The sequence below is a fragment of the Convolutriloba macropyga genome, chromosome 7 (assembly GCF_964194025.1).
Source record: "Convolutriloba macropyga chromosome 7, txConMacr16.3, whole genome shotgun sequence".
Taxonomy (NCBI): domain Eukaryota; kingdom Metazoa; phylum Xenacoelomorpha; order Acoela; family Convolutidae; genus Convolutriloba; species Convolutriloba macropyga.
In genome coordinates, this window is record NC_134474.1 from 3,781,046 (window position 1) to 3,807,906 (window position 26,861).

Sequence of the window (26,861 nt, forward strand, 5' to 3'; positions counted from 1 at the left end):
GTTAAAATTTTATATTGAGTATAATATTCAGAAAAGAAAAGAAGCTAAAGCTAAGGGTAAAAAATTTGCAGATGTATTCTTTAAACTGACGAATAATGCCTTCTATTCTTTAAACTGACGAATAATGCCTTCTATGGAAAAAGAATAGAAAATGTGTACAATAGACAAGATGTAGAGTTAGTTAGTGAAGTAGATAGATATATTAAATTAGTTGAAAAAATTAGTTTTAAATATGCTGTAGAGTTTGATGATGATCTAGTAGCTGTACATAAAACAAGAGGAAATGTTAAGTTAGATAAGTTTAATTATATTGGTTTTGTTATGTTAGAGAAAGCTAAACTGTTCATGTGTAAAGCTATATATGAGTACTTTGAGAAAGAATTAGATTGTAGTTATCATTATACAGATAATGATAGTATATTTATAAACATAAATGTTCCTTTAGATAGTAATATAGAAACTGAAATGAATAAGATAAAAGATATTTTTCATAATAATGAGATAGGTAATATGAAAGATGAATTACCTAATGATACTATTATAGAAGCCTGCTTCCTTAAAGCTAAAGCTTTTTTTATAATACAGTTAAAGGAGAAGATGAGAAAAAGTTAAAAAAGGTATAACCAAAGCTACTATTAAAAAACAAACTATTTTGGAAGATTATACTAATGCTATATATGAAGATAAAACTAAATATGTAACCAATTATACAATTGATAGCAATAAACACCATTTAGAAACTAAAGAACAATATAAAATAGCTATTGATCCATTTGATGATAAAAGTATTATAGATTATACTAATGCTATATATGAAGATAAAACTAAATATGTAACCAATTATACAATTGATAGCAATAAACACCATTTAGAAACTAAAGAACAATATAAAATAGCTATTGATCCATTTGATGATAAAAGTATTATAGATTATACTAATGCTATATATGAAGATAAAACTAAATATGTAACCAATTATACAATTGATAGCAATAAACACCATTTAGAAACTAAAGAACAATATAAAATAGCTATTGATCCATTTGATGATAAAAGTATTATAGATTATACTAATGCTATATATGAAGATAAAACTAAATATGTAACCAATTATACAATTGATAGCAATAAACACCATTTAGAAACTAAAGAACAATATAAAATAGCTATTGATCCATTTGATGATAAAAGTATTATAGATAATAATGGCAATTTTATGTTTTATGATTAATATTAGTAAATTTTGTCAAAAAAATGATATATTTTTTATTTAAGTAGAAAAAATAGAAATATAGTTAAAAATAAAGAAAAATTATAGTAATTTTCATATATATGGGTATATGGCTCGGCTCTTTTCTGCGGACGTCGCCATATACACATTACTAACAGGCTTCGTAAAAAAGTGAAGAATATATCGACACTTGAAGCAAATTTGAGCAAAAATTGCCGCCCACTGTCACCAACTTCCACACTCTTTTGTGACCCTTAAACTAAAATACGTTCGTGAAATTTAGCCACAAAAGGAGTGAATTTGCTCGAAAAATCTTATTTTTTTTGTAGAAGGAGGAATTCATGTGTTTACGTTTTTCTTCCATGTGGACACCTTTTGGATTCCTAGATTTTGGCTCACTCTTTATTGGCTTAATTAGTTTTAAATCAATTGTTGCAATCAAAGCTTATTATATTAATTTAAGTTCAAGTTGTCCCGGAAAGAATTGTGCTGCAAAGATAATGAAATTAAAAGAATTACCGATACTGATAGAAACGCCTATGGGACTGATGTCTCCTAATCTGGTACTGCAAATGTATCTTGAATTTTATATGGGATTCGTGACAGCCAAGACTTTACAAACGTCGTGTTCTCTTGAGGTTTCTTCACAACAAGAGTGAATTAGGAGTGGAAACAAATATTCAATAATTAAACGAACGGAGATTTATAAAATCAACATAAAAGAACAGAGTTTTTTTGTGACCACTGTTAAAAACGAGCTTCTTAAATGAACAAAAGAAATTAACGGTCAAACAAGCAGTCGATTTAGAATAGCACAACAAGCAAAAGTCAATTCTACAGACTTTTGAAGCCAAAATATTTTTTTCTTTTGTGAGCATGCATATTTAGTCTGTATTAATAGTACCTGATTATCGTACTTGAATAGATAGTATAGATAACCTGAAAAATTCATTACGAAATTCTTTAACATGGTTTGCAAATCGACTTGTGGTTGATGCAGAATATTTGACCGAAAATTCCGTTGGATAATAAACTTCCTTTGACATCAGATTTAAACTGAAAAAGTGGCATTTTGAAAAATTGTTCAAGTTCTGTCGACATATTGGTCTAAAGCGAATCGGAGTGGAAATTTTTTCATGTAAAATCACTTGACTAGCAGCCAAAAGGAGGTTGAAAAAAATACCAACAATCAACTCATTTAATTGGTCGTTTAAACTCGTTTAATTTGTCGCGTTAAACTGAGCTACAGTGTGTATTGAAGTGAAATTATTGAGCGGTGAATAACCTGATGCAGTGTCTTGTTTCTTCAATTTTTCTTAGTTATTGTGCAGTTTAATTTATTCTTTGTTTTTCGCTGGTTAAATAGAGATTTTTTAATATTTTCTAACTTTATATCTGAGGAACAAAGCTCCCAAGTGAGAAAAACTTTGTATGCAGTGCAGAATCAGTTTCTTCCATTGACATCTACGAATTTTTGGATTTGATATTGATTGTTTTTGAAGACAATTGAAAAACAAATAGTATCTAATAATTTAAATCAGATTTATGAAATCTGAAATGCTCTAAAAACGCTCCTTCCACTACAGAGGTGGTTTTGTAGAAACTTGAAATTCGAGTGACAGTTATTCGATGTCATCTTAAACAATTTGCTAAGAGCCGATTTCCTAAATTAAATTTGTAGCTACATTTTTTAACGAAAACTCATCAAAAAAATCGATTGTTTCTACTTGGAAATATTTTGGTATTCTGAGCAATACAATTTTTTGAACGGCATCCCTGAATTATTAGATATTGGAACTAAATAAATACAAAATAATGCATCTGCTATCTACAGTGCAGATGATAATAATGTTCTCAAAACTGAACCGCAAAAAAGTTGTGTCCGGACAGATTTGAAACCTCTGAAACGAACTGGGCGGTGTAAAGTTTCCATTGTCTTTAATAGGAGAGCTTGCTTTAGAATCAAAAGTATGTAAACTAAGAATACATAACCGGAGGTTTAGATGTTCCCATGTTCTCAATTAATTGGATTTCACTTCAATGAATATTTTAAAAAAGTAAAAAAAGCAGTGAATTTTTAATTCGCCACTCTGGTTCCTCGAATTGTAGGTAAAAATAGGACTTGAACGATTTCACCTGTCGGTTGAAGGATATCCTCATATGCTCATTTGATTGAGCAAATAACGTTCTTGCGTTAAACTTTAAATTTTATTAAATTTAAATTTTTTGTTTTTTTTTCTGAAATCACAGTGCATTTTGTTCTATTTTTGAAAACTTTTATTATTTTTGGAAAGTTTAAATCCTTTTTTTGTTATCTTGAACAAAAAATCATGAATTTTGGGTGCCTTAAAAATTGTCATCAGTTTTTTTGAACTTGTCTAGATTGTGACTGGAACCAACACTTCACTACTGAAGTTCCAGATGCCAGCAGGCAAAGGTTCATACATTATGATTCAATACAACGGGAAAACCACCGGCCATAAGGAGCAGTTCACATACCCTTACCGGTAAGTGCCGTACTCGAAAGAAAAACAAATTTCCCTGGCAAAAATTTGGCAGATAGATGTCTTAGCCAGATCTTTAAAATTTAGTTAATGCAATGTTTAATCGCGTCAGGTCTCTATCACAAAAACTGGACTGACAATAACTTTTGTTAAAATGACGCTGAACATGGGTATCATTCTATTTAAATGGCTATTATTTCAGGCCAGATCCACTACCAGTTATTGCTGTTCGTGCCCACTTTTTTTATTTATAGCCAACTAATCGCATGTTAATACATGCAAACAGAGCATTAAAGTACGGGTTATTGGGACAAAAGACTCGTCTCTGTTCATGTATATGGACATTATTATGCTCAAGTGATATCTCAGGATGAGGTGCCATCAGGAAGTGACATCTGATCAGACTATCCCAGACCAAAGTATCCTCTAAAGTGCGCTCGAAACACCATATGAGATTTCACTTCCCAGGTTGAGGTCCTCGTTCAAAATGATCCATGAAAATACCCATCCAGGCCAATTTTGCTCGTGAAAATTCCCAGGGAGACCAAAGAAGCCTTTGATCCAGACTTTCGCTCGTTCAAAATTTCCATGCGTTCACGTGCTCGTTCAGAAACCCTTATGAAAAGACCCGTTAAGACCAAAAAGCATATGACACATACTCCAGTTATTTTTTGACACAAAGTAACAACAGAAAAAATAGGAAAAGTTTCCAAAACCAATCAAATTAATGGAACTTATTTTGAAAATAAATAAATGCCTATGTTATGTTTTCGTCCTCCAGTTTTTGATATTGTTCAATCTTGTATGATGATTGAAAAGTGTAGATACTGATTTCTCAGCAGTACAATCAATGGGTGACAAAAAAATTAGTGCAATCGATTTGAAAACAGCAATTATTTGACCAGCACAGTATCTGAAAAATGTTCCGGCAGAAACAGGATTTAATCGACCAGAGATGCTATATAGCACAAAAAATTTAGATGTTTAGATTTTTAAAAATTTATCTGATCAAAAATGATGTCGCATATTTTCGAGGGAACGAATTGTTTTGTTACCTATATATGCACTCATGAACAAAAAAAACAAGAGAATTGTTTATAAAATTTGCGCAACTTTGATAGATTGACACCAGTCGTTCAAATGTTCTATTTCACAAAATCTTGAAGCATGATCGAAATCAAGTATTTTTCCCGTTCAATAGTTTAGAACCCTCTATTCCATACCCTAGTCTATGACTGACGGTTATCTTGTAAGATAGGCATTCAGATCCTGCTTCTTGTAAGATAAGAGTCATTTGCAAGAATCTTGCAAGATCTCACAAGATAGGCGTCGGAGTTCGTCTAGGGTACTTTAGATCTTGCCTGTTTAGACCCCTCAAACACTATTTCTTTTTCAAATTCCAGCCAAACCAATAAACTAATTCTGCCTACTACACCTGGTGAGTGGTATGACCTAACAATCACTTTGACTGGCCGGGGTTCGAACCCACTTCCACGGACTGCGAGCGGGCTGCTATTTTACACATACCCATCTCCAATTCTCGAAAACCAGTCTCAACGAGAAGTTACGTCTCACAGCATATCGATTGTGTTTTCAACAACGGGCATATGCTCTGTAAGTTTTTAATTCAATCTGAACTGTCCAAAAAAATAATTGGTCCAATATTTGGGTCTTTCCCATTATAGCCCCCATGAAAATATAGCCCTCACACTATGATAAAATTACCATGATTGGGGGCTATATGTTATCTGACCACTAAGCTGGGGGGGGGGGGGGCTATAATGGGAAAGACCCCAATAATTGATGTTCATAATTCATATCGTGGTCCCAGTAGAACCTGTTGTTTTAGCTAATATATTGGCCAATAACAGCTTACAAAGGGTTCTAAAGTTGAGACCCCAGCGGCCTCTTATTGGGCCGTCCCAAAACGAAGTAATCACTGATCAGACTATTGTGCGCTCTGATTTTAGTGGGCACTCTATGTCACCTCTAATCTGCCCATCCCGCCCGTATCGAATTGTTACCCTTAAAAAGATGTAAGATTAGAGGGTAACGAAGGGAATTTTTAGCAAACTTCCCTCAAATCTCTAACATGATTTTGGGGGTAACGAGGGTAATTCGATGCAGGAGTGGGAGTAATGGAGGGTATTTTTTTTGGGGGGGGGGGGGGGGGGGGGTTGGTGTGAGAGTGGGGGGGGGGGGTAATTTTAGGGGGTAAAATGATGCAAGAGTAGGTGACTAAAGGGGGTAAAACGATGCAAGATTAGGAGGTAGTGGGGGTTGAATAGGTTGCTGATTAGTTTGATCCCATACAATGTTTGTGGATCTATTCTGTTTTGTTATCCCGTCAGTGTTTTTTTACGCCCCCCAGTGTTTTACGCCCCCTGTAACAACTTAGATGTTTTTATATAGCACGTTACAAGGTAAAACGCTTGGGGGCGTAAATATGAGCCCACTAAGATGGAGGGGGAGGCAAAACAGAATAGATCCAATTTTTTTTAATTCTATATAAAAAACTGGAATTTATGATTATACTGTCCTGATAAATGCCATGAAACACTAAAAAAATAAGTAATTAAGATTATGTCAGCACAAGTTTCTATGAAGAACAGCAAACTAAGTTAATCACTCATAGATGTACCCAGATAAAAAATTCAATTCATCGGAAAATTAACACTTTATTGTATTAACAGGATAAACTAAAGAATAATATATGTATTCAAGAGTCTGAGCGGAACCCGATATTCGCAACATGGCTCTCTAAATTATGCCGGCATGGTTCTCCCCTCTTTCCCAAACGAATAACTCTTCTTTTCAAAGCTGTGAGTTTCTCGCTCGTATAAAATATTGAAGCTTTACTGATTGAAGTTTGGAATACGCCTGGTGATTCATAAACTTCAATATGTTTTGAAATGTCGTGATGATAGTTTTTCAGTCAAGGATAGTTTTTTGTAATACCATAACCTAAAAAATAAGCAGAATTAAAAAGTATAGTTAGGACTTTATGGAATTTTGAGAGTTAAAGTAGATATGCTGTTTTGGTTATATCCAAAAGCGAAGAAGTTTTTGAACTTTAATTCAATGATAGTTTTGTTAATAAATTCTGGTCTTACAAAGGTGAACTAATTTCGGTTAGCAATTTTTTGATTTTTTGAAAACATTACATTTCTCTTATTCAATCTACTCCGTTACAAAATTATTAAAATAATTTCTGTAACAGTTCTTTCTAACTCAACTGTGATTGATTGATTGAGTATGTGCTAACGGTCAATGTTTGGTTCTCTAATGGCAAGTAAGTTCACTGAAAGGAGAAAGGTATGCTTTTTCGTACCAAAATCCGCCCAATATTTGGCCCTGAGTTAAAATCAAGTAATTCGCGTAATTTTGATACAGCAGAACACAAACATAAACTAGTAAAAGTATATTTTGAAAATTGCATTGTTGAACCAGACCAGTGCCTACTGCCAATGATGTAAAAAGGGTGAATTTTTTTTATTGCTGCAAACAAAGATGGCCTAGAGGTCTCCATGCGTCAGAAGTTTAAGCTCGCCTGAAATATCCTTGAGAAATCAAGGGGTGGTCAAATGTGAGGACCCGGTTTCTAAAAACTTCGGGTTTCTCCAATTTCAATTTCAGTTCGTTGAGTTTCTTTTTAACCTGTAAAGGTCTGATGGCGCAAGATTATATTCAATACTGGCGACAGAAATAGTGGCACTGTTTTTGATCTCAGAATAAGCATAACAAAAATCATGTACCATTTTTTCTCTTTCCTGCACATTGGAAGGAGAAAAAATTCTCTTTCCCGCAAATTGCACACATTTATTTCGACCATTTTAATCATTGATTCTATTCGGGAAAACATCAATTTGTCCATTTTTTCCTTCACAATGGCGTATTTTTGAGCCGTTATGAGTATTGTTAGCTTAGTGGAATGAATGGAGTACTCCAGTTTTAGTCTTAGCAATATTAGGAATGGATTTTGCCAGATCTTCTTGTCACCTTTCTTAAAAAGTTAATTTTTTTTTAAACTTGCGCATCTGTTTTCAGTTTGAGCTAATTTCTCTCTTAAGAATTTTTATATTTGCCTATAATTAATAAAATAAGTTTCATCAATTGATTCCGTTTTCTTTAGTCAAGTTTCTATTCATTAAGAAAAAAGTGAACCATAGTTGGCCGTTCAATTGATTCAGATTTTGGTACTAAGATTCTGGAAATTGTTTTTTTTCTCATGAGTGTTTAACTGAGAAAAGACCTTACTTTAATTTGAAGGATAATCTTAATCAGAAATTTCAAATTTTTTGCAAACCAAATTATCGTCGATTATGATATATACGCTAGAAGAATTGACATTCGTTCTTTGAGGCGATTCTTAATTTTGAATTCGCTTTTTGAAAGATTAGACAACCTAACAAAATCTCTTTTTCATTGATGAATACTTCAAAGCAATAATTTTGAAGAAAAAACGATTAACATTGTCGATTTTTTAGTTCTCGGAAACTCAAGCATTTGCTCGGGGAGAAGAAAAAAATTAAAGCGATTTGTTAAACGAGGCTGATAAAAAAAACTGCAACTTTATCCATCTTTGAATGACAGAAATGAGCGTTCCTGGTCCGTTTTCTGGTCCACCAAACTATTTGAGATTCCTTGTTTCAAAAACGCAGCAACGCTATCGCCTTTATCGACTGTTTTGCGGTTTGTTACAAAATTTTGAAACCCATGCAACCCACGAATTGCTCTGACATTCAAACCCTTGAACATTCTAATGACTTTGGGTCCTGTCAAGGACACTGTGACTTCTCGTTAGCAAAAGCCCGGCATATGACAACAATCATAATCATCAAACTGGACGGAAGTAGCTGACTTCCAAAAACTGTAACAACAAAATCAAGCGAAACAAAACATAACTGAATTACATTAATAACCAAAACCGTTCCGAAATCATAAGATCTAATTAACCCCACCCTTCCCTTATTCAATAACATTTTGGCACCCAACCCAACAGTTTCGAAACTACACCTAAAGCTAAGTATTGTTTTCAAAAAAAATACATTTCCCAATGAGCTAGACCGATGTGCACAATGATTTTTTCAATGTTTCAGAACATCTAAAGATCAGAAATTACACCTATATCAAAACACTAGACTATGGTGGGGTAATTACACAACACACAAAGACAAAACGATAAACATAAACATTGCGACTTTACAGATTTCGATAAAACTTTATTACTTCTTTCCGGTTCTTCTGGGGTTTTAGCCACCCCAAGTACCCCCTTCTGATTGGTCGTTTCCCCAACCCCCGCCTTCTTTCTGGTTCTTCTGGGGGTTTTACCCACCCCGAGGACCCACTTCTGATTGGTCCTTTCCCCAACCCCCCGCCTTCATTCTGGTTCTTCTGGGGTTTTACACACCCCAAGGACCCCCTTCTGGTTGGCCGTTTCCCCAACCCCCGCCTTCTTTCCGGTTTTTCCTGGGTTTTTACCCACCCAAAGTACCCCCTTCTGGTTGGTCGTTTCCCCAACCCCCCGCCTTCTTTCTGGTTCTTCTGGGGTTTTACCCACCCCAAGGACCCCCTTCTGGTCGGTCGTTTCCCCCAACCCCCCGCCCTCTTTCTTGTTCTTCTGGGTTTTTACCCACCCCAAGGACCCCGTTCTCCTCGGTAGTTTCCCCAACTCCCCGCCTTCTTTCCAATTCTTCTGGGGTTTTACCCGCCCCAAGGACTTCTTCTGGTTGGTCGTGTTGATAGTTTCCAGCTTTTGGTAGGTATTGGTTTTGGTAGGTATTGGTAGGTTCCAACTTTTCGTAGGTATTGGTTTTATTAGGTATTTTTAGGTTCCGGTATTTGGTAGGTATTGGTTTTTGGTAGGTATTGGTAGGTTCCGGTTTTTGGTAGGTATTCTTAGGTGCCGGTATTTGGTAGGTATTGGTTCTGGTAGATATTGGTAGTTTCCAGCTTTCGGTAGGTATTGGTAGGTTCCGATATCTAGTAGGTATTGGTATTTGGTAGGTATTGGTTTTGGGTCTAACACTCGTAAGGCATTGATATCGATAGGTATTAGAAGTTTCTGGCGGTAAAAACTACTACTGTTACCACGAAACATTCCTGATTTTACTCGGTTTTGTCTGAACTACTCTGACTTCTCATTAATGGTCGAGACGAGGTCAACCTCAAACAATGCAGTGCCCAAAATGAGTACTAGTTCATCCGATTCCCCAGACGGAGCAATGTTAACTCAACAATCCATGCAATGTACCTCAACAGCAACCAAGTCAAATGAACAGAAGCGTTTGGAAACCTCTAAACTTATGATCGAAAATGACATCAAACTGCTTACTGACTACTTTATTGCTGCTATAGAGTCCTCAGAAGATATCGAAACTTTTGAGGAAACAATTAATGAAATTAGGGAAATGCAGCAGAAGCTTGAACCAGTTGTCATTGACCTAATCAGTGGTTTGGAGCCTGATGAACAAGATATTATGTCCAGAGAACATAGACATAAAAAGGACTCTGAAGATAGACATAAAACGGACTCTGACATTATTCCAAAAACAAGTTAAAGAGAAAAATACGCCTCTTCAGCAAACGTCATCTGGTGGATTATCCTTGAACTCCAATGAGAACATAGAAACACATGACAACACCTTGCCATATTTAAAACAAAGTCCCACTCATTTTGTCCTTGACGACACTCTTTCAATTGATCGCACCACTCGAAACAAAACGTCAGCGCCCGCTGAGAATTCCCGTTTTGTCAGTTATGGTTATACTGCACCCGGTGGTACGACTCTACCTGTCAACAACACTTCATTCACCTCAAATTTTAAGATATTAGCTGCACCCTGCAGTGCGCCACAGCAATCGTTCTCAACTTTTCCTTTCGGATTTCCAACTGATAGCAACTCACTAGGACAAAATGAACTTTTTTCCATTAACACAGTAAAACTTCAGTAATATTCCTAACACATCAGTTACGCAGACGCCATTTGCTTCTTCACACAATGTCTCAATCTCTACTTGCTTTCAAAAATCCGTACCCAAGTTGCACGCGGACCATTTTGATGGTGATCCATTAAGCTGGATGAAATGTTACAGCATTTTTCAAGCTAATATTGACAGAGCACCAATGACATCATTTGAAAAAATGATTCACCTAAAATCGCTATTAACAGGTGAAGCAAAAGCCCTCGTCGACGGCTATGGTTGCAAGGGTGACTTATACGCTTCTGCAATTCATCGCCTTCAAGAACACCTTGGGAATCCAAAGCGAATTGTAAACGCTTTCCTTGAGAAATTGAATAGATTCAAATCACCCAATTTATCCCATCCAGAGAGCTACACTTCTCTTCTTTTCTTTTGACAATGGTGGATACTTTTCAGCAACTTGGATTCGTTCACGACCTTCATTCAACTACGAACCTGAATGTGGCGCTAGCAAAATTGCCCAATCCCGTACGTCTTGAGTGAAACAAATTTGTGCTAAAAAAGGACTTCCAGCAACCATCTCTACAGATACTCTCTGACTGGCTTCTGCACTACGCCAAAGCATGTCGAGATTTATACTCTAGCCCCCAAACTATTCAATCAAGCCACGCACAATCATCCTGGAAAATTTCTCCGAGTGTACCAAACTCCACGGCAGCTACAAGCGGTTGAAAATCGATCAATATAAACAGTCAACTAGCAGCTCTAGCAGGAACTCGGTAGTTGAAGGCAGGTAACCCACTGTGAAACTTTGCCCAAGCAATGAAAGTTGCCAATTCCTATAAAAGTGTACCCACTTCCAAACTCTCACAGCAAGCATTCGCAGAGAGCACATAAGAAAACTTAGATTATGTTTCAACTGTTTTGGAAGCCATCACGTGGAAAAGTGCACCTCCAAAAACGTTTGCCGTAGCAACAATTGCGGTATGAAACACCACACTCTATTGCACGATAGCTTTGCTATTAAGTCAGAATCAAAAAAATCTAATGTGAAAACTTTAAATTTACAAGGAACAGGACAGGTAGCTGTTGTTCCTGTACAACTCAAAAACGGTGATAAAGTTTTGGATACTAATGTTTTTTTGGACAATGGCAGTTGCCAAAGCTTGTTGCTGAGGTCAACTGCAACAAATCTGAACTTAAGCATGAATACCATTGGCAAAATGCCAATTAGTGGCTATCATATGACTAAAGAAATTGATTGTGCACCTGTAAAACTTCAAATTAGACCGTTACAAGGGGAACAGTCAATCGAACAAATAGACGTTTTCGCCGTTCCAGATCTCAATATGTCACCCGTAGGTACAAAGAAACTTAATCATCTCTGTGATTCGTTTGAACACCTCAACCATATATGCTTACCAGACATAGGGGACAAAAATGTTGCCATCATTCTCGGAAATGACAATCTAGATCTGATACACTACAAACAAATAGCTAAAGGACCCAAGAATGCACCATGGGGGTTGAAACCCAACTTGATTGGACATGTGCTGGAAAAACTGATTTAATCCCAGATGATTGCAATCCAGTTCAGTTCACTCAACTAAACAGCCATCCTAATGTGGACAACAGTATGTTCATGTTGGTCTCCGATTGGATGAAAATTGAAAACTTAGGCATAGCATCATCCAAGAAAGCAATGTCTAAAAATGACAAAAGAGCCCTTGATATTTTAGAAAGTACCACTAAACTCGTCAATGGTCATTATGAAGTTGGTCTTCTCTGGAAAGAGAACGCCGATCTCCCAAATAACAGATGGCTTGCGGAGACACAGCTATATCAGCTCAACAAACAACTTTCAAACAATCTAGAATTAAAGCAAAAATACGAGGAAACGCTAGAAAAAGACTTGAAGAACGGCTATGTCAAAAAAATTAATCAAATAAAAGAACAACCAGACGAAAAAATTTTGTTCCTTCCTCATCACCCCGTGACTAATGAGAACAAACCTGGAAAAGTACGCCGTGTCGCTAATGCATCAAGTGTGTTTCAAGGTCAGTCCTTAAGTTCTAATCTTCTGAAAGGTCCAGATTTGCAAAGCAATCTTACCGTTGTAATTTTGAGATTCCGGGAGAACAAAATAGCGCTTTCCGCTGATATCGAACAAATGTTCATGAAGGTTAAAGTTGCTCCTGAAGACAGAAAATTCCTACGCTTCCTTTGGAACAATGATGGTCGTATTGAAACTTACGAGTACACCAGTCACATTTTTGGAGCCACAGACTCACCATGTATTGCCTCATATGCTTTGCAAAAAACTGCTCGTGACAACGAATAACAATTACCAGAAGCTCTCAAATATGTAGAAAGCAACTTTTACATGGATGATTTTTTTATATTTCCACAAATTCACTCGAAGGTGCTCAAAAAATACTGCAAGGAATGAGAAATGTTCTCACTAAAGGGTGTTTCAACCTAACCAAATGGAACTCAAGCAGTCCTGAATTTCTAAATTCAATTGAACCTAAAATAAGATTACATCCAGACAAGACTCTCCCTCAGAACCAAAAGGTACTTGGTTTACCATGGAACGCAGCATTAGATTGCTATGTGATTGAAAGTAAATTCCTACAAAAAATTCAGATTACAGGCAATGTAGCTCAAAGAGTTTTACTCAAGTTGGCGGCGTCTTTGTTTGATGCCCCTGGGGTTCATTGCGCCTCTTACAATTCGTCTACGAAAAGTTTTACAAGCCACCTGGAACCATGCTCCAAAATGAGACAAACCCCTCTTACTCGAAAACATCCAGGATTTCAGTAAGTTAAGGGAAGAAATTCCGGCATTTAAGGACGTCGAAATTCCTAGGAATTATTTCCTAGACAAAACTATGAGCTCAATTGAGCTCCACACCTTTACTGACGCTTCGGAATACGCTCTATCTGCCGTCTCGTACATGAGATTTGAGTACTCGGATCGATCGATCTCCGTTAAATATATAATGGGCAGGGCTCGTGCCGCCCCAATAAAAAGGATGACTATCCCCAACCTGGAATTGCAAGCCGCTGTATATGGAGCTCAATTAGCCCAGTTTATAAAAGAAGAACAAGCTATAGAGTATTCAGATTGTGTTTTTTGGTCTGACAGCACTACAGTCTTGTATTGGCTGAGAACACCTGAAATGCGCCATAGAATATTTGTTGCAAATCGAATAGCCAACATTCTTGATGTCTCCTCCGCTTTCGATTGGAAGTACGTTTCATCCACAGCTAACCCTGCAGATGACGGAGCTCGAGGATATAGCGTTGAGCAAATGACATCAATGTCTCGATGGATTTCAGGACCGTCATTTTTGAGTCAAAGAAGATCTGAGTGGCCGAAACGAGAAATTTTGTTTGCCCAACAAGTAAAGGTTATTTCGTTTTCTTCGGTAAACTCAACTGTATCGAACATTGTCGGCGTGACAAGATTTAGCAGTTGGAACAAAATAACACGTAAGATAGCACTCTGTATCCTTTTTGCGGACAAGTGTAGGAAACGACACGACACGCAGAAATTAATTTAGCACATTTCACTAGAGCTTATCTTCATGTTATTCAAAATATTCAGAGACAAGATTTTAACCCAGAATACATGTTGTTGGAAAAAGGAATTGAGATCTCTAGTACTAGCCGATTGAAATCACTATCACATTTCCTAGACGAGAATATTCAACTAAGAGCACGTGGTCGATTGTCAAAAGCAAGTCTTCTGATGACCGCTTGTCATCCCATAATACTTGACGGTAACAATGCTGCAGTTAAGCTACTGGTACAACAACCACACGAAACTAATTGTCATTGTGGTCCCGAGCAGACTCGAAACACTCGTATGGAATACTATTGGATACTTTGCTGTAGAGCAGTTGTTAAACAGACTATACGCCAATGTCTGCCGTGTCGTAGAATGCAGCAGGATGTTAGCAACCCCCAGATGGCTGATTTACCCAAGGAAAGATTACCCAAGAAAAATCAGTTCGTCTTTGAAACAACTGGTCTCGATTTCATTGGACCTTTTCCTGTTAAAAACAATGGCAGGCTATCTAGCCGATATATTTTGCTCTTCATCTGTCTTGTTGTTAGAGCAGTTCATCTTGAAGTTTCAAATGATCTCACAACAGTCTCTACAATCAACTGCATCAGGCGTTTTATTAGCCGCAGAGGAAAATCCAACAAATTCGTCTCAGATTGTGGCAAGTCATTTGTTGGTTCAAACAACGCTCTGCAATCTAGCATCGTAGAACTGAAGGAATCACAATTATTGGCAGCTAATCTACATTCAATAAATCTGGAGATAGATTGGAAATTTAATCCCCCAGCCGCTCCCCATTTCGGTGGAATATGGGAGAGATGGTTACAAATTTTTAAACTATCACTATACAAGGTCATTGGTTCGAGAACTTTAACTGACAACATTCTGAGTACTGTTTCTTGTGAAATAGAAGCAAGCATGAACACCAGGCCTCTCACAAATGTTCCATATGACATAAACGACCCCTTACCACTGACTCCAAATCATTTTCTCCTAGGTCGTTCATCCGTTAACTTGTCTCCTTCCGTCTTCATTGGTAAAGAGAAGAATCTTTCAAAAGGTTGGCGTTCATCGCATCAAATTACAACTCATTTTTGGAATCGCTTCCTACGGGAGTTTTTACCAACTCAACAAGTACGATGTAAATGGCATAAGACGTCAAAAAATTTACAGGTTGACGACTTGGTATGGATTCTAGAAGACTTCAGCCCCCGTGGCCTCTGGCCTTTGGCTAGAGTCATTCAAGTTTTCCCTGGCACAGACGGGATTGTCCGATCAGTTAAACTGAAGACGTCATTCGGAGAACGCTTTAGACCCGTTGTGAAACTGAGGAAAGTTTTCCCAGATTGAAACCCAATTTTCGACATTAACAAATCAGTCTTTCAAAAGACAGCCATTTTAGGGACAACAAATTGGCCTTCTAAAACAAGTGCTTGCTCATATTTTCATTGCTTCTGATCAACACGTTTTACCCTCTTACATTCTGGATTGTCATTTACAAACCAACAGATTGAATCATCACATCTTTATGTTCCATTGATCATCCCTTATCAACAGCCCATTTCAACTTGTTATTGGTTTTAATTTCTTGCAGGTCTAAGGCCCACCCCTTTTACTTTCCTTTGACATTGGAGGTATTTTGGTTAGTATTTCCGGTTAATGATTTGGTTGGATCGTTTTCACGAACCACCAGCTTTAATTTGTACCCTTATATTTCATTACAGTCGATTTTTATTTTACTTCCTGTTACAACTTTACGGATGATTCAATACGCTGCAATCCGACAGTTTTATTCTTTCTTTGCAATCCTGCAAATGAAGCCGGCGATGTCAAGGACACTGTGACTTCTCGTTAGCAAAAGCCCGGCATATGACAACAATCATAATCATCAACTGGACGGAAGTAGCTGACTTCCAAAAACTGTAACAACAAAATCAAACGAAGCAAAACATAACTGAATTACATTATTAATCAAAACCGTTCCGAAATCATAAGATCTAATTAACCCCATCCTTCCCTTATTCAATAACAGGTACTAATCAAACTTATGATTTTGAAGTGAGTTTATACAAGTTTCGTCGTCAGTATCTGCCGGCTAGACAAATTTTCCAATCCTATTCATCTCTGATTTAAATGATTCTGATGTGCAACGCGGGAAGTTATTCTTTGTATAAGGTTGTTTCGTTTGAGACACAAGAACTAATTTCTCTCTTTGTAAAATCGTTTTTACGATGTGTTTTTGTGTCATTTTCCGGATTTTTCGGATGACTGTGGGTTTTAGTTTATATGTTATTTTTTCGCCATTGAAATGGCAATGAGACGACATTGAGTCTGATTTTCTGTACAGGCTTGCATTGTTCCTTGACTATCGTCGACTAAACTTTTTGCAACTCAAGTAGCAACTTTAATTTCATTTGACAGACTTTGGATGATTTTCTTCATATTACTCGTGTAACCATTGTTCGAATTTTTTGGTCGAATGGAGAGTTTCATTTTTGATAATAATAATTCGTGAAAAAATCAGAGTATAGCTTCTCTATGAGAAAAGAAAAGAGACTTTCCTTGCAGAATAACTGAAAATTTCTTCTAGAGCATTACTGCTTCCAATTGTTTCTAAACATTAGCGACCTTTGTAACATTTGGGCAACAAAAAATAGTGCCACAATCAAGATGTCGAAACATGTTAATCAACAACTTTATGAGTATGTTTGTGAGCTAAGTACAATCTCAGACATAGCACTTTTTAATAACCGGTTTTTAATTTTTATTATTCAAACGTTCAATTATCAACCTTTAAGAAAAACCTCTTGTGTGTCGCTGGGCTGTTTTCTTTGAAAAACGGTTAATTAGTAAGTAGTTTAGCAATCCAGTCGCTCGCCACTCTATCCCCCTTCGAAAAGAGTTTTATTTTGAGCACCGGCAATCCTCTAAATAGAAACATCACTTGCTCTCAAATAACACAGGAGTGATCAGGTTTACTGTGTCTTTATTAAGGCTACCGGCAGATCTGATGAGAGAATTTCCCTGGGGAATTGATTTGATTTAAATTCAGATGGTACGCGAGACAGAGAACTTTATACAGAATATTAAGTTGAATCAAAATACCATCCTGAACGCCATACGAGTCAAATGACTCTACAAGAGGTGCCCAGAAAAAAAACGTGCAATACCTAATAAAACATATCGAAAACATCTTTATTATCCAAATAATATGCCCTAAGTTTGGTTCGAAGCGAAAAACTTTCTTTTTTAAATACTTGTATGGGTAATTAACTTTCTTTAGCAAGGTAGTTGAACATTTTTATAAATGAAAATCTCAAGAATTTTTTCTGAGTCTGTGTTTTACCTTTTGGCAAAGGGATAAGTGACGGGATGGATGCCCGCGTGTTCGGCCTGTTACTGTCAACATCAAGAAAATTCAAAAGGAGAAACTACTGCAATCTGATCCAGGATCTCTTTTACAAGAGCGTCAAAATATAAATGAAAAACTGACAGCCCTTTGTAACGCTTGAAAAAATGGCATACATGATCTCTTCTCTTCTTGAGAAAGATAGTTTTTAAAATGTGTTTTTGTAGACAAAAAATAGAACTGAGTTTTGTTTTTTTTTGCCGAAACGTAAGCTAAAATGCCATACGATACCATTGGTTTGGCATAACTATTATACATTTTAATTAAAAAAGTTTTTGAGATAAATTTCTTGCTCAGAACAGCATTCCGTTGAGTTTTGCTAACTTTTTGACAACATGTTCAATGTGTAGATCAAAATTGAGATGATTATCTATGAACACCTCTAGATATTTGAATGAAACTGCTTCTTGAAGCACTTCGCCTAATAGCAGATTTTTTTATTTTTGTACATTCCGTCCAAAACCCACAATTTTACATTTCGTACTGTTAATGACACGTTTGTTTCTTGAACATCAACTTCAACCTTTTTCAAGTCATTATTGAGTTTTTCCTCAATTTCCGAATTTTCTCCTTGATATTAAAATTGTTCTGTCGTCTGCAAAAAGTGCTATTTTTGAACTATCTTGAACAATTTGAGGCAGATCTTTGATAAACAAAAGAAACAGCAATGGGCCCAAAATTGATCGTTGTTGAATACCTACAATAGTTTTTTTTTCGACTCATTTGATCCGTTGACTACAAAAATTATCTCTATCTTATAGGAATGAAGCAATGAGTGTACTAATTTTTCCTCGAAAGCCTAGATTTTCCAGTTTTTTTATAAAAGGTGAATAATCAATTATGTCAAATGCTTTTTGAAAGTCGATGAAGCAAGCGAAACTCATTATTTGTGATTCAACAACATTTCGCATCAGTTTTGTAACTGATGCGATAGCGTGTGCGAATAAGCGTATTGGCCGGAGTCCAAGCTGTTCGTTTGAAAAAAGTTGATGTTTTTCGAAGATTTCAACCATCCTTGTATTCAAGACTATTTCAAACACTTTGCTTGGGATGACAGTAGACTTATTGGTCGATAGTTTGGAGGGTTTTCAAAACTTCCGTCTTGATGTAGAGGAAATACCTTAGCTGTTTTCTGACAAATAAGACGTGTCTCAAGTAGGGTTACCATGCGAGGTTACTCCACTGAGGTCTTATAGTGTCTCAAGAATTTTATCTAATCTTAAGGCTTTCCTGACTAACTAAAGTTCTATATCTCTAGTCTGCTACTCTTCTACCAGAATTTCAGTAGACAGTGCGCGGGCCCCAATGCTAAAGTCTAACGTATATCTCAATACAAAACAAGGGCGAAATAGATAGAGAGAAATATACTTCATTATTATATCAGGTATGACTCTATTAGGAACCAACTAAAGAGAGTCTGAGAAGGGAAACAGTCAAACATTCAAGGGAAGATATTTATTTTTTTTCAACCAATCAGTAACGAGTATTTGTGACTTTATTTTTTTTTCATAAATAAAGTTTTCTTCTCTTTTGTGGATGTCAATCAACATTGACTCCATCTTTCCGGGTTGTTGAGTTTTTGAATGTTTTTGAGTAATACAGTCAGAAAATTTCTCTTTAATCTCTCTGAGGTATTTTCTTTTTTCTTTTTGATTGTGTTGCGTTTTGATCGGTTCGTCAGTAGGTCAGTTCTTGGACACAGGTTGCCCACAAAGCAAGGATTGAACATCAACAACCATGAAAATATTTATTCCAGTAACACTTCCAGTGGGTGAAGATCTTTTGGGACGGCCCTGGTGTTGATCTCGGAGGCGCTCTTGATGTCCGATGACTTACCTGACTTACTTGAGTTCTTTTTGTTTGTGTTAGCTGTTAGTTGGTCTTTAATTTAAACTTATTTAATAGGTTGTAATGATATTCTTTGTTACGTAGTATCCCTTCCGTTGGGAAAAGAAAAATTGTTCTTGTTAAAAAGGTGACATGGATTTTTTGGCCAAAGCGAATGTGTTAGGCGTGAAGTCTCTGTGAGTCATGGGTTATTCTTAATAAACTGCTTCCTACGAATGGTTGTGTCATAATTCTACATGTCGGATTTTGTTATTGTTCCCTGTTTTGTTGCAAAGGTTCTTACCAAGCGCTTTTCGTTTCTGTTAATTTTTTTAATTGAAGCGGAACATATATTAGCTGAATAGGCATGGAAATTCCAATTGCCTAATTCCCATTAACGGTTATTTCATACACTTTTTTCCCGGACGTTTACTGAGATAAACGTCGCTTATACTTTGTTAGTTGTTACTGTAAATGGCTGTAATCTATAAATGTTTGGAACTGTTTGCTAGTATTGTTCTGAACTGTTACAATTTGTTATGGTCAATGTTACAATTTGTTATAGTTGATAAAGAATGTCAAAGAATTGTTATTATTGAGAATTACATGTCAGTACTGTTGAGAAATACATGTCAGTACTGTTAATGGTATGTCATTATCTGTTGATACAGTGAATTTGATTGTGTGTAATCATCAATTTAACCTATTTATCTGGATTTGGTCGTTTTTTGAAAGTTTTAAACAGATTATGTGAGTACATAATTTTTAAACACGGTTGTGTATTTTGGTTTTTGGGGTTCATTACCGTTGGCGTTAGAATAATGTCTGATTCCCATATAATTGCCATGTCATGATTCAGTTGCATGCGATATGTGTAATTGTCTGTTATATTTTAACTCGTAATTTACATGTTATACACAGTACGTGTATATGAGAATTGTTCTACACTGTTTAGTGTTTAAATATTCTTTTGTACACAATTGACTTATATTCAATTGTTCACAACAATGGTTATTATTGATTCATTTATTGTTCCGTTTTCGAGAAATTCTATCAAATGGTTCATAATAAAGACTATCAGGTTCCTTTTTATTTTTAATATCTTTTTATCTACAAAACTGCATGCGAAGAATACATTTTTCTAACTATGGGAAAATCTGTGCATATATACATGTACATATATCGTTTATGGATATGTTAAAAACATATGGTAATGGCGTAAAATATATTTGTACTGACATTCAGATAGAACGGTTTAAGAAATGTATACAAAAAATTGTCCTGTAGATAATCAATAAGGATAAGCATTTAGGGTGAAAGTTATCAAGGAGGATAGTCACTAAAAACAAATAGTCTAAAATGCTTGTATTCGATTACAGGGTTATTGCTATAAGACAGTAGGTTTGATATCTATCATGGAATGTATTCACAGATATGGAAATATTACAACAGGGTGGAAAATACACTTAGATCGTATAGTTTTTGTTACTAGTCTAGTAGAGGATTTCTGTTTGATCCGGATGGTTCGTTCGATCCTTATAGTGTGTGTACTCCTTTATGAAATGTTCGTCTTTCGACAATGGGTCCGCTAGCATATCAGTTAGGTTGTTGATGCTGATCTCCGTAATCGATGCTTTAACAACTTTACGGATTTCTTTTTCAAAGTTTGTTGTTTCTCGTTCAATGTGGAATTCGACTTTGTTCAGGAAGGCTCGATTTGTTACGCTGCCTTCAAGATGGTATGTATGATTTTGTTCACATGGCTTGGGTGCTTCGAGTGGAACTATTAATGCAAATTATTATTTTCGGGTGCGTAATTAGGCTGGAAGATGTAATAGTTTTTGACAGGGTCAAAGTTTCTGAGTGTTCCGATTGTATAATCCCATTTTAGTTTGTAACCGTAATTCAAAAAATAAGGCGATGTAAGTTGGTCATTTATGTTAAATTAACTTTTTTCAGTATTCTGTGATTTGTCCCTGTAAAAAGTATATTATATAAGATTACGTATTAGTTTAGCTTCGTTTACTCTGTAGTTGTTATTCTGTACGTCTTTGGGTGTTGGATGTAAAAAATTGAAACTAAGTTGAAATAGTTCATGGTTAAAAGCGCTGAAGGCTGATAGATCTTGTGACGCTTTGGCCACAAGATGGTCAAACGTGCATAGGATATAGGTACTCTAAACTCATAGTCGCAGTCGTATAAAAAACGTTCTGTCAAGCTGTAGAACTGCTTTAATTTTGGATACATCGCTTGATGTATTTTATCCCTTCCCATATTCTTGGTGCTTTGCTTTACAGTGTTTGTATTTTCTGAAGGGAGGGGTGGGCAGAATTCAGACACTCTATCCTTCAAGTTATGAAGTGGTGTTATTACAAAGTTATATGATCTTGAATCGTACGGCATGTTAGCCCAGTTTCTATACGATAGTAGTGAATTGCAGGTACTACTGTGTGGATTGTTCAAATCTTTTGTTTCCATTTCAGCGAACCAAATTGTTTCCATAGCTGTTTGTGTCGGTGTTTGTTCATTTGTTGATAAATGAAAAAATGATTTTCTGTTATTGCTACGGGGTGTTACCGCATATGGAAAACGAAGGTTGTTCGGTCTTATGTGTGCCGAGTTTCTTTCAAACCGACGTTGTTGTACACGTTGCTGCATTTGATGCATGTTAGTTGTAATATCCTCGGTGGGTGGTGGCGGTGGTGGTCTGACTGGGGGTGGGTAGTTTGGTAGCGGTGGTGATCTGAACGGTACACTCTGATTTGATATTTTTCTTACAGGTCTGTTTTGTTGGTAACTATGTATTTTCGTGTGTTGTGTTGTGGTAGTAAGATCGGTTTTGTTATTTATTCTTCCTAGTGCGGAAAGATTCTAATTAACGTCTTACATCTGTTACGTTTGGTCGTGTCAATCTCTCTTTGATGATGCGAGCAATCTCCATTGGTGTGGGCTGATTGAGTGCCGTTTGAGTATGTTTCTCTGATGTAGACTCATTGGCAACTTCTATTCGCATTGTTGTTACCCTTTCGTCATATTCGTCGGTTTCTGTGCTACACTCCGACGCGTTTTCGTGTATCGTTCCAGGGCTGGAATGACCGGAATTGAGTTCTTCCTCTTCAACACTGTACCTGAGAGGAGAGTCGGCTTCCTATTCCACGTTATTGGCCATTGCCAAAGCATAGTATGTGAAAGAACATGGTTATATGGTCCTTTATTAATCTAAAATGATGTTGTTAGGTGTTACTATTGAATATATACAATTGTCACTACATGCAGCTTTTAGATATACAAAGACATACCAAGATGTTCAGATATTACTGTTCCATTGTTACTACTCAGTTGAATGTTACTATTCAAGGGTAGGTTCTATATATCTTGATTTTCCCTCTGTTATCAGTTATTAGTGTTACAATACTCTGTGATAAATATTAATACTGTTGTGATACATGAGTTCGTTGGAACTGATTAGATCTGGTTATAGATGTAAAATGGTTATGGTTATAGATGGAAACTGTTAAGTGACGCATTGGAGTTATTCAAAGATGTTTATCTTACACATATGGATATGTGTGTGTGTGTGTGTGTTTATGTGTTCGTACACAACGAGAAATGTAATTGTATTACACTGAGATATTTGTTTACTGTGGAGGCTATTAGTGTACATTATTGAACGGTAAGTTTCATACAGTCGTTGTCAATGTGCATAGCTGTGTAAATTATATACACTGTAGAAAAGTATTCTACTGTTTACGTGTGTCAGAATTCGTATGACAGGTTATGTTAATGATTGAATACAATTTGAAGGTTAGTGTAGTGAAATACCTGTTAGGTGTTACTTTTATATGTTCTATATTTATGCTTCGTATGTACCTGTAGAATGTGTATCATAATATGTGACATCGTTTGTATGTGGTTGGTCTTCGTTATTGATAATATCTAGACTGTGACTGCTGTTAAAGATTTTGCTTGCGGTTATTTTCAATTGTTCAAAATCTATTGGTGGTGGGTTTTGTATTTCCATGAGTATTACTGAAGGAATTAACGTAGTCGTATTATTTATAGAAGGTTTTGGTATCTCGTATGAGGTAGATTGTTTTTGTTGTTTAGATATTATTTGTGGTATTTCATATGGTGATATTTTTTCGTGCATGTGTGATGTTGGCTGTTGGAGTTGGGGTGCACTAGGCAATGGTTGGTTTCCCATACACTGATACACACACGGGTGGTGGAGTTATCAATTGTGGCTGCAGTGGCGGTAGTGGCTGTGGTTGTTCTTTTGCTTTAAATATTGTGGTTTCTGATATTGTGGTTAATTGATTTTTTGTGAATAGGTCTATCCGAAATGGTTCATGTTTATATTTTCTTTCGGGTAGAGGTGGTCTTTGTTTTTGTTTTTTTGGAGACTCCAGAGTTCTTAACTGTAAGCCAGTTTCTGTTCTTCTAATAGTTGTTTTATAATGTTTTCAATTTGGCTCAAAATAAACCTCTGTTGGTCTGTCATTTTCTATTACATGTGGTAAGTCCGTAGAGTCTCTACGAAACGTTTGTTTTAATTTAATTGGTTTATTATTGTTGTTTCCATGATGTGTATTATTATCATCACTGTATTCTTTTTCTTCTTGTATTTGTGCAACTAATTGTGTTAGTGTTTGCGAAAATATTCCAAATATTCCTGTTAGCAATATTTTTGTTAGCAATATTTCTGTTAGCAATATTGTTTGTTGCTATTACGAGATTTGTTATAATTAGTATCATACTTAGCATTGAATATGTGATGGCCATTTTTTCTAGTATATACCAACCCCGGCCAAAGATGGATATAACCTGGTCTTTTAGCCTTTCTCCGTCGAAGATTTCTTTCAAGTTTACGCTAGGTTGATCAATTTGAAAGTTTTATCCATTTATGTTGAGTTCTCTTAGCCATTTTAATGATTTTTTTTATAGTTTTTGTAGATTTCTAAGAGTCTAACTTATTCTAGAGTATATGTTACTCATGTAGAGGTCCATTTTCATGTTAATGTGTGTGTTTTCGTTTACAAAACCGTAATAAAAATATTTGTTTTCTTCATCTTCATATTGTGTATGATCTGCGGTTATTGATTTTGGTTTTATTTTTATAAGTTTTTCGTCTTCAAATTTATCTTTCTTTTTTGTTATTTTCTTTCTTGTGTTCATATTGAATCCGTATTCGTATAATATGTAAACATCGTCATACTCGGCTCTATGAATCGGGCGAGGTGAGCCATATTCGCGTTCTATTGTGGGGTATACTTCGAATCTAGTTGCGATTTTAGAGCGGGTTTCATTCATAATAGTCTTTTTTGTTGAATCATGTTCCTGGACTGTTGTCCATTCTGCGTTTGTTTCAATCCAATATCGTTCTTGATATTTTACCATGAAAGCATCAAATCGAATAAGTTCGAATAGTTGACAATGTGTTTGTGGTTCCCAGACAATTGTTGCTTTTGTGAGGGGTATCGGTTGACAATCTCCCTTTTGTAGATCACATGTTAATTTTGTTCCCATTAGTGATATTTCTTCTGTGTCTAGGTTAAGTATTAGTGACACTTTTTTTATTTCGATTGTCCAATCAAGGATATCTATTTGGTTCTGTCTTCTTCGTCCTTTAAGACATTGTGATTGTGGATTTTTAGCTGTGGTTGGTATCCACAAAGGGTTGGTATAGTCGTAGACTATTCGTGCATACGGTTGTACCATTGGAGTATTTATGTCAAATTGGATTCGTCCTTGAACTTCTTTTAGTTTTTTCTGCAGTTGAGGGTTATCTAAGTAGTTAAATGAAATGTTATAGTTTGCTTGTTTTTATCTTGTGATTTTCAATAAATTAATTCTAGCAAGTTCGTTTCGAACTTCGTCTGCTTCTAGTATTATTGTTCGTCGTGCATCTGAATAGTAGTAGCTTGGTCTGTTTGCTCGTATGTAATCGGTGTGTTGTGAACACCATTCTACTCTTTGATTTATCGTTCCCGTGACAGCGAATGCTTTTATATCTACTGCTCGCGCTTTTGACAATAATTGTACTTCAGTTTGTGTCACATCTAGGTCTAATGGTTTGAACTTGCATATACTGAATTTTTGTTAAGTTCATAATATTTAACATTACTGATTTCTTCTACGTCGCAATCATAATGTTCGATAAAGATATCTTGTGGTCCTGTTGCGGGACCATTTGCATTTTCTCCTGTTAATTCTATTAACTCTATGTTTGTTTGCCTTTTTTGTCGTTTGTGATGTATGTTTAGATTTGATAGTATGCTTTCTGTTAGTTTTTTTCTGTAGAAGTTCCAATTTCGTGTCCATTTATCTATGGCTATATCCCATATGGCTTCATAGTCTGTATTGTTTGGGAATTCTTCAATTTCTGTGATTTTAGCTTCGTGGTGGATATTTTCTTTATAGAGTTTTAAGGTTGTTTTGTGAGTTGTGTTATTTAGGTGTTCTGTGTACCTAGTGTTAATTGTTCGAAAGTGTTTTGAATGTTTGTCTTTAGCCTTATTTTGATGGTGATGGGGTTTTATTAGTTCTTGCATTCGTTCGTGAATACGATCTTTGATACGTTCTTTAACACTGTTATGTAATCGGTGTTCTAATTGTGTTTTTGTTTCTTTTTTTCACGTAAATATATAATATTATTATTGATAAAATTAATAATATTATTTTTAATTGAAATGACATGTGTATGATAATCCTGTGTGTCGATTATAAAACGATGCAAATCCTAACGTTTGCTTGGTATATCTGTCAAATTTGCATATGAATTCTGTGCAAACAAATGGTGCTGGGATTTTCGTTGTTATTATGGATGGTGTTGTTGCGTGAAACGGGTGGTTAAATATAGTTTTGTATTTTATTGTTACGTTAAACTTTAATCCTAAACTTGGAGTTGCTAAGACCTCAAGTGCTGTGTTACGTTGTCTTGCTGTGAGATTTAGTCTATTTACTAGTCAATTTCTTGACCAATTTGTAAGTGTATCTCCGAGATTTGTAGGTCCGTATAGTGGTGGAGCTGGATTCCAAGTATTATGGTCTAAAGCAAAGATATAAGTATGTTCAGTGATTCTACTTTTTGTTGGTGGATTAGGATTATAAATTGGTGTGGATCTGGTTCTGCCTGGTTGATCTGAAGGTTATCTTATCTCTGGTATAAAGTATGATGGTAATAACTTTTTGTTTCTTGGTGGTTGTAGGGAACTAGATAAGTTTAATTGATGTCGTGATGTGTTACTTTATGTGTAAGATGGTAACTTTGATCTTCTTTGTTGTGTTGTAACGTTACTACTTGATGCTGAATTTGGTGATGTTGCTGACCAAAGGGAACTGTTTGGCGATTGAATTGGTTGTACTCTAAAGTGTTCTTGTACGAAATTAAAATCTT

At 35.8% G+C, this 26,861-nt stretch overlaps 2 protein-coding genes across 2 annotated transcripts in view; both read left to right on the forward strand.

The window, feature by feature from the left end:
• LOC142342463 (receptor-type tyrosine-protein phosphatase eta-like) overlaps window positions 1-3,742 on the forward strand; it is a 102,846-nt gene extending 99,104 nt beyond the window's left edge. Inside the window, exon 7 of the mRNA XM_075393802.1 lies at window positions 3,614-3,742. Coding sequence (XP_075249917.1) covers window positions 3,614-3,742 — 129 coding nt within the window. The remainder of the gene's footprint in view (window positions 1-3,613) is intronic.
• Window positions 3,743-13,693: 9,951 nt separating this feature from the next.
• LOC142342466 (uncharacterized) overlaps window positions 13,694-26,861 on the forward strand; it is a 152,251-nt gene continuing 139,083 nt past the window's right edge. Inside the window, exons 1-3 of the mRNA XM_075393805.1 lie at window positions 13,694-14,071; window positions 14,459-14,616; window positions 22,454-22,646. Of these exons, the coding sequence (XP_075249920.1) occupies window positions 13,694-14,071; window positions 14,459-14,616; window positions 22,454-22,646 (729 nt within the window). The remainder of the gene's footprint in view (window positions 14,072-14,458; window positions 14,617-22,453; window positions 22,647-26,861) is intronic.